Below are 9403 nucleotides of genomic sequence, written 5' to 3' on the forward strand. Positions count from 1 at the left end.
CTCTCTGCCCCTTGAAGCAAATGAAATTAGCCATAAATTATAAGGCTTTTACTTGCGCTTAAAGGCTTAAAACCCTAATGTACCACTCAAAACACTCTGTATGACTTCTTGGGTGAAGTGAGTGAGACAGGGTCGCGAAAATGCAGGGTCAGAGCCTGCTGTTGGCCCAGGAATTTCACCCACCCAACTTATTTCAGGAAAACAAAAAGCAGCTAAATCTTTATATCTATATTTTATTAAATATAAAATTTTATATTTGTATATTATTATAAAGTACTTATTGTATATAAATAATATTATTTATATATTTTTGAAAAATATTTAATGGCATGGAGTAATGAAGTCAATATAATGGCAATATACTGAGAAAGGTAGAAGTAAAATATTTATACATAATTTCATAAATAAAATCGTATAATGTAAATAGATTATATTCATGTTTATTATATCTGTATATTAATATAATAATGTTAACATCTATATTAACACGTAAAACTAAGACATTAATGAAGACATTGATAATTAACATATATATAATTTATAATGAACATAAGTAACATAAATAATGGAAGGAAATAAGTCTGAATATTAATCTTGTTTATCTCTGGGTTTTAAAATTATGGGTGACAATTTATTCTTTATCCTTTCCTATATCCCAAAGTTTTCTGCTATGAACATGAACTGTAATTGTTAAGGAAAAAAAGAAAAGGAGTAAGACTCACTCACTTGTTTGGACAAGGTGTTCTGTGTCCTTACTGTGGGGTCAACCAATCCTTACTCCTTGCCCTGCTTATGAGAGGAGCTCACTTCCCTGGTGGTCGTTCTTTGTAAAAATCTTACTGAGATGAGAACCCAAGAGGAGGAAAAGGGCGATGGAGCCCTGAAACAAAGGTGTAACTATTTGCTTTCATTTCCATGTCTGGTTAGGCCATTTTAAATCAACATTTTATGTTCCTGATCTTTTTGGCAGGATGACGTCGATTCTCTGAGCCATTCTGTTTGCTCAAGCTGATGCTGTGATAACACGATGCTCATGGTAAGTCTGAATTACTCTCTTCAGAGGTGAGCTCTGTGTGGAAAGCCAGATGCTCCATATTTTCTGAGGCCGTTTTGATTTCAAATATTTTATTCCCTTGTTAGGTTATGTGTTACACTTACACTCTAAATTCTAATTTTGGTTTTATGAAATATGGTCATATAAGAAGATGCTTCTGATATATTAAGTGAAAAGAGGTTTACAACTGTTATTATAGTACAAGCCACCTTTGTAAACAGAAGTCTGTGCATATTAATACACACAGATATATAGTCCTAAACTAGGACTAGGATGAGGAAGTGGGTGGGGGGTTGCCAAATACTCAATGATCAAGAAAAGTAATGTTTAATGAAATATTTTTGGAAAAAATAAAAGTTAATGCATAAAATCTATGATGGACAAAATATCAACATTTTAAATAAAGACAGGGTCCAAGCTTGTGTCACTCCTTCATGTTAGTCCCAGCGCTGAGTCATAGAAAGGGTTTTGAAAAATGTAGACTAAGGGATTAACAGTGGTTATATTTTAGTGATGGAATTGAGAATAATTCATTTTTAGTTATATATGTTTTATATATATATTTTTCAAAATATGCTTAAGATGCTAGACCTGCAACTCAAAAGGTTTAAGGCAAGTCATAGTAAATAGGATTAAAACTATCTTTAATGAAGTAAAGATAAAATCAAAAACTATTTCTACTTAAAGAGACCACAAGGATTGGTTACTGCAGTGACGCAGGTGAGTTGCTCCCTACTGGGTGCTCCCACGGAATGTGGTTCTCAGACTAGTGAACACCTGCCACCTTGTACCACAGTCTACCAGCTTCTCATCACTCTCACCTCTGGTTTCTCAGGTTGGGGATCGTGATGCCTTCACAGATATGGCCCTGGCCTGACCCAGTTCTAGGTGCAGAGTAGATGTTCAGTTACCATTTGAGCTATTTTTCTTTAGATAAAATATAGAAAATATGCTTCTTTGAAGAATTATCAAGCTCTCTGAAGTACAGAGAGCCCAAATTATTCTGTACACTTTCTTGCCAAAGTTATTGATGAGGTTTTAGCATACTTTTCAGAGTCAAAATGTTCAGTTAGGCACAAAGATGCCCACTTAGAGCTGTGTTTGTGTTCTATTCTAACACTTGTGTGCTGTTGGCTCAACACCTAACTGTGGGCCTGGGTCAAAGATTTCAGGACTCACCAGAATTGTCCTACGTGCCTCCCCACCCTCCGTACTCCCCCATTGTTGCAACCACAGGAGTCTAGGGTTGGCAATATGGTGGTCCCCTCTCTGTGTCTCCAACAATATTTGACAGATAAGAATAGCAGAGGCCTTGAGGGCAGTCCCAGAAGCTAGTGGCCCAGGTCCCCCTCCCAACTCTTCTTTCAGTGCACTTTCCTAGTGTCCTTCCTGAGAGTGAAGAGCTTAAAGTTCAGATTTAAGTGTGCTTCAGGACAAGGTGAAGTTCAAGATGCGGTTCTTCAATATTTCTTTCTGTTTTGGCTAAGTCACAGGAATGGAACTGTAGGAACTTTTTGTTTTGTGACAAATCCTAGGTTCTAAAAATCTTGGGCAATTCCTTTTGGTGTCAGGTTTCTCGTCTATAACATGGGGTTGGTGTCTATCCTACTCACACCAGTATGAGGATCCAATGGGATCCTTAGTGTGAAAATACTTTGATATGTATCAAAAGACTTTAAAATGTATATACCTTTTTACTCATTAATTACACTTCTGGAAATCTATCCTGAAAAAAATAATCCTCTAGATTAGGCTGATGTACAAAAATGTTCATAGAAACATTATTCATATGGAAATATTCCATGTATCCAACAAAGGAAATGGCTAAATAAATTATAACTCACTTATATTCTGAAATATTTGTAACTTTATAACATGACCTTTATGAACATAGTATAAAATCAAAATTTTATTGTGTTATAATAATAAGAAAGGTAGGAACCAAATTTTGAGTGTAATGACAATTAAAAAAATTCTTTATGCACAGAAAGTAAAATGGTAGTAAAAGTACCTGAATTTAACAGTTTGTATTTGGAAGGTTTTTTGTTTATTTTCTTTAATTATAAGCTCATAATAATGTGATAATAAAATCTTATATTATTTTAAGGACAATTTAACAGCCTGTATTAAATGTTGTATTGATATTATTATTTAAAAAAAAACAAACAAAAAGTAGAATAAAACTCTGGATTATGAGACTAAGTATTTCATCATTTTCCAAGCCTTTATGATAATTAGCCAATCAGAATTTAAAAGATACAAGTGGGCATTAAATCAACTAAAAACCTGTTTATCTTTTCAAGCATAGATTATCGTGTTCATGGGTTTAGGAAGAAGCGAATAGTATTTGGAAACGTTTCCTGCCTCGAGTTTCCAGGCACAGGAAACCATTTGTTGTCTCTTAGTGAGCGATCTAGAAAGAAGAGAGTAGTGTAGAAGGGGCTTAACCTGACCTGGACCCCCAGGCCCCAGGTGTATGCTGGCCTGGCCTGACTCTGGGACTCAGCCAGTATCTTCTTGCCACGGTAGCCCGATGCTCCAATCCAAGCTCTTTCAGTCCCCGGCTGCTGCACTCGCTCTTTTCTCTGCCTGGACTGCTCTGTCTCCAGATCTTCGACACGACTGTGAAGTTCAGGTTCACATAGCTCTTTATCTCAAATATCACTTCCTCAGAGAATCCTTCCTGGACTACTCAAGTGAAAATGCCCCCCAGGGTCCCAGTAACTCGCTATCATCCTAATTTATTTTTTAATATCACTTGGGGACTTATTGATTGACTTGTTTGTCTCCTCCCAGCATCTTCCCACTCCTCCATCATCCCCATGCCAGCGCCATAAGAACAGGGACTTGACTTGTTTTGTTCACTGATGTTTGTCCAGTGCTTAGAACAGGTCCTGGCACATAGCATACAGTAAACTTTCAATAAATAATTGCTGAATGAATGATCTTAAGCTATTTTTATGAAGTAAGTCTATTTTCATGTCATTTCATTTGTTGTATTGTAAGGCTGCCTAAGTTGTTAAATATTTCTATAAACTATAAGATGGGACAGTAATTCTTTCTAGGCACTGGGATCCGCTTGAGAGGTTTGCCCTGATCATTCCAGCTTGCTGCCATGGCCTCAGTATGACCCTCCTTCTGGAGGTCCCAAAGCCTCTAGTTTCTGAATCAGGGTGGCATGAGGCTGGGTGATGGAAGATTACATTTGGGGAGAAGAGATTCAAAGCTTGGTGGCACCAGCAAAATACAATTTGAAATAGACCCCCAGTATTGTGAGGTATGTTATTTGGAATTTAGTTCGTCTGAAAGTGGGCTCAAGTCAAAGGAAGTTCAATTCAACAGGTCTGTGCTCGGCATCCACTGTGCTGTTTACATGCAGGGCTGATGTTCAAAATGTTTAACGACTGGTGTGGCAGGGGGATGGACCAATTAGAATGGAAGAGTGGTGTAAACAGTCAGTAGGGACACGCCGGTGTGTACAGGTGACAATCAGCTCTGCAACGTGTACCCAGGTGTAGCCTGGCAGGTAGGAAAGCAACCCTGAGGCAGGGTTGGCAATCACAGATGTGCTATCATTTTGACAGACACTTGAAACAAAGGCCCTGGTGCAAAAACATCTCACTTACACACCTTTCATGAATGTTGGAAATTCCTTCGTTGAAGACTTGTTTCTTAAGGTTAAGGTTCGCCACTTCCCTTTAAATGTTAAAAACAAAACACTTGGAAGCAAATATACATTGAATCACTTTGAGTCACACTTAGCCTTTGAAGAAATTCTGATATGTATTATTTTATCAGATCCTCTCCGACAGTCAGGAGAGATTTTAAAGGAGGGGAAGGTACAGAAATTGTAAGTAAATAAGGTACTTGGTGAATATGCTTTAGAGAGGAGAGACCCTCACATGAGAAGCAGGTAGCTACCCAGCAAAAACTTGGTTCACTTCCATTTTTTTTTTTTTTTTGTGGTACACGGGCCTCTCAGTGTTGTGGCCTCTCCTGTTGTGGAGCACAGGCTCCGGACGCGCAGGCTCAGTGGCCGTGGCTCACAGGCCTAGCCGCTCCGCGGCATGTGGGATCTTCCTGGACTGGGGCACGAACCCATGTCCCCTGCATCAGCAGGCGGACTCTCAACCACTGCGCCACCAGGGAAGCCCGGTTCACTTCAAATTTTGATCAAATTTGCCCTGAGTACAAGAGCCATTTTTCTAAAAAGTGAACACAGGAAATCTTTCTGTTGCGACTGTTAGGAATCTTAGCACTAAGTTTCCGACCCACCTCTACTGTGCAAATCTTACACTTTGATTTTTATTTTTCTGCCCTTATTTTTCCTCCTACGTTGCTCCTCAAATACTTCTTTTGTCTTTTTTTGTAATGCATGTATTTTTGCTAGCCGCCTCAAATTCTGTGTGCAGCAAGATACCTGGATAGACATTCATTCATTTATTTATGCAATCATGCAACACAGGCACTCAGTGTGTACTAGACACCAGCCTTAGCTGTACAGGGGATCATATCCATTAGACTTTAGTGGACTTAGAAGATGATTTCAAAGCCATAACAGATTTTCCTTATTTTCTCATTATCCCCTTTAGGTTTTCTGGGGCAGGAGGGGGAAGAGGGAATTGTGCAAAGATTCACAAACCTGTGCGAGGTGGTAGCTGTTCCTTGAGGTCCTGGGGGTGGCTGCAAATAGGGAGGGGGCTGCAGTGGAAAACTTCAGAGCCGTGACGAGGAGGACAGCAAGGCCAGATGCAGGGAGCACCTTCATCTCCTCCTGGTGGCTTGGTAATTATAGCAGCCCGGGGGATGGCAGACAGTGCACGTTTGCACTTCGACCTTGAGCTGCTTTTATAGAGTCAAACAGGTCTGGGCCCTCAGAGCAAGGATGATTCATGTCTCAAAAGGTAATTATACAGCTCCTTTCTCCACTGATGACGGGGTAACACAGTAGTGCACAGGAGTCAGGGAACCTTCACTCTTTGCAATGTACCAAGTGGCAAAACGAGAAAAACAGTCACTTTTAATGCAGTTTTCAGCTACTTACATGAATTGGAGTAAACGTGATTAATTTGAACCCACATCAACTGAAACATTTGATGAGTCTCAGTTTGGGGCTTTTCCATTCTGCTGGCAGAGAAGGTAAATGAGTCGAATATACTTTAACTTGTCCTCTACCTCTGGGCTCCCCACACATCTACCCCATTCACCTTCTTCTGTATCCACTTGGACATTTCTCAGAAACAAATGCTCTTTATAATGATGGTTCTGGGACACGTAAGATCCTGAATCATCAAGGAAGCATTACATTATACCATGCTGACTTAGGGTGGAAGGTGCACTGGTACTTGTTAGAAAGCTTTTGAATAAGTTAACATAAGAGAGATGTTCTTCATTAACCGAAACCATCAATTCCCCATTCTCTGTGCACTCTGGTTAACTGGAGTCATACTCTTGTTCCTGGCTCTGATTTGGATGGATCCTGATTTAGAGATAGCATGGAGAAATGGTGTTGTATGGTGGAAAAAGTACTTTGGCATCAGACAAACTGAGATTAAATTTTGTTTAAGATACTTCCTAGCTGGGTGACTTTGGGCAAGTTATGTAACCTCTCTGAACATCATTTTTTTTTTTAATCTGCAAAAGACTGACAGTAATACTGTGTGTAAGCCCCTCATGTTACAGAGGTAGCATAGCATGTGACATGGTGTCTGTGGGTGTCACTTGCATCCAGTAGACCTGGGTTCAAGTCTTAGTTCTGACACTTGTCCATACGACTGAGCAGGTTACTTAATCTCTTTCAGCTGTGGTAATTTTGCCTGAAAAATAGGGGAAAAGGTACCTACTTTGAAGAATTGTCATAAAGGGGTAAATCAGATCATAACAAAGCCCTCAGCAGAGTGCTCAGTAGATGTCAGCTCTTACAGAATAATGTTCAATTTATCTTTTTACTTTATTACCAGGCACCAGGTAGGCTTTTTTTAAAAATGAATTAATTGTTCTTAAATTATTTCACTCTGAAGTTTTTTTTTTTAATTTTTGAAATTTATTTAATTAATTAATTTATTTATGGCTGTGTTGGGTCTTCGTTGCTATGCGTGGGCTTTCTCTAGTTGCGGCGATCAGGGGCTACTCTTCGTCGTGGTGTGCAGGCTTCTCATTGCAGCGGCTTCTCGTTGCAGAGTACGGGCTCTAGGTGTGCGGGCTTCAGTAGTTGTGGCATGCGGGCTCAGTAGTTATGGCTCGCAGGCTCTAGGGCGCAGGCTCAGTAGTTGTGGCGCACGGGCTTAAGTGCTCTGCAGCATGTGGGATCCTCCGTGGCATGTGGGATCTTCCCGGACCGGGGCTTGAACCCATGTCCCCTGCATTGGCAAGCAGATTCTTAACCACTGCACCACCAGGGAAGTCCCACCGGGTAGGCTTTTAATTAATGTTTTTTGAATGGATGAGTGGATGACTCAATGATTCTCAAAGTGTAGTTCCTGGACTAGCAACATTACTATTACCAGGAAACCTGTTGGAAATACAAATTCTCAGGCCCCACCCAGACTTACTGGATCAGAAACTGTGGGAATGGGGCCCAGCAGATGCATTTAAACAAGCCTTCCAGGTCATTCTGATGCATGCTAAAGTTGGAAAACCACTGGAGTAGATGAGTAAACAGGATTATGAAGTATGGGATGAAACGAAAATATATACAAAGTGCCAAGAACATCCTGGTCACAGAAAGTATTCAGTATTGCCCTTGCCATCTACAGCAGTGTGTCTTAGTGGTGACATACCTGGTATTTAAAGTCATTTGTGAAGTCTGTTGCAAATAATTTAATACTATTATTTGTTAAATGATAAAAATACGTAAATGTCTTACTTTCGCACTTAGGCTAGGTTCAAAGTTATTACTATAGTGATCTCTCTCTCTCTTGCTCTGTTTGCATGCTGACACATTTTCCTGCATGAAGAGAAAACAGTGGGGTTATGGCCATGTATGGTGTCTAGTGAATAACCCCAGGTACTCAACGAGAGTTTGTCACACATGTGAACATCATCTCTGTTATATGCTGTGAGGCACACAAAACATGATCCTCAGAAGAAAAAAGAAAGAAAACCACAGATCTAGTAGACTAATTCAACTAACTGAATTATAAGTTCCTTGGAGAATGAATGATATAAAAGTCACGTAAGTTTGTTTTATAAATGAATGAATGAATGTACAAACATATACTCATTGTCTCTTTTTGGTCTAAGTAAAGGAAAATACTATGACAACAATCTTTCAAAATTTGCATTTATATGTTCTCCTGTCCTCTGCAGTGCTACTACTACACTTTCACAGCAGCTGCCACAATTGAAAAACAGAGAATGAGTCCTTGAAATTTCCCTCTATTTGATCATCTCATTCCCCCAATTTCTCCCCAAACCACTGTTGCAATTCATCATGATGGCCCCAATGCAGGCAGGGAGTGAAGAAACGATAGCAAGAAATTCTCGGACCTATAGAGAGAAAATACTCTCACCTCCAGAACTCCAAAGAATTTGCTAAGTCCCATTTTTGGAAGTAGACTGAAGTAAATAACTGCTTATAAGGTATGATCTAGATATTTCTAGAAGATTCCAGTATCCACTCTTCAATTGCATGAAATCAATCCCAATATTCCCAAGTATGACACTTTGATTGTTAAGCGCAAAAACTGAAGAGGAGTAGCAATTTATGTTCTTATAAGTCATTTACACATTAATGTGAGTAGGTACTACCTCAAGGCCAGTGCTAGGCAATACCTTTGACCCTTCCAAAGTGACAAACTCAAGCTGGTAATTTCTCACTAGGTGTTTTTTTGTCCTGACTTTCTCTCTTCGCAGGGGAGCAAAAGTTTCCTTTCTTTCTATCATTCTTGTGTCAAATCTAAACTAAATCCAAATCATTCTAACCTAAAAAGATCATATCAAAGCAAGTCAATGACTAAAAGGGAATGGAATGAGAGCCCGTATCACAGAGAAATGTGGAAAGCATAGCATCTGTAGAAAAATCAGATTATAAAAATAATACACATGAAACAGGAGGTTGGTAGCCTCTGGGCAGGGTTGATGTTTTGGGGTCCTGCAGACTTTGTAGAACTTTACACAGAACTAAAGTTTCCATGTACCACTAATGTAAGAGGATAAGCATTTTAAATTACAGAATCAAGTTTACTGCAAAGAACTGCTTTTCTCTAGGCCCTAGCTGAATTTGATTCCATAGGGGTTTTAGTAAATCCTCAACATTGAAGTTGCTGAGATGGTGCCTGCTGTGCATGTTATGCATTGATGAATAATTGTTGAATAAATTACTGATTGCCCAGTTGACTTATTAAAGGG

The 9403-nt window shown here is 39.4% G+C and overlaps 1 protein-coding gene across 1 annotated transcript in view; it reads right to left on the reverse strand.

Annotated features, from left to right (window-relative positions):
• MMP20 (matrix metallopeptidase 20) overlaps window positions 1–6367 on the reverse strand; it is a 51407-nt gene extending 45040 nt beyond the window's left edge. Inside the window, exon 1 of the mRNA XM_022560547.3 lies at window positions 5697–6367. Coding sequence (XP_022416255.2) covers window positions 5697–5822 — 126 coding nt within the window. The 5' untranslated portion in view covers window positions 5823–6367. The remainder of the gene's footprint in view (window positions 1–5696) is intronic.
• Window positions 6368–9403: the final 3036 nt, after the last annotated feature.

The sequence above is a fragment of the Delphinapterus leucas genome, chromosome 7 (assembly GCF_059928025.1).
Source record: "Delphinapterus leucas isolate spDelLeu-1000000601 "Yukka" chromosome 7, BTC_Dleu_Yukka2, whole genome shotgun sequence".
In the NCBI taxonomy this organism is placed as follows: domain Eukaryota; kingdom Metazoa; phylum Chordata; class Mammalia; order Artiodactyla; family Monodontidae; genus Delphinapterus; species Delphinapterus leucas.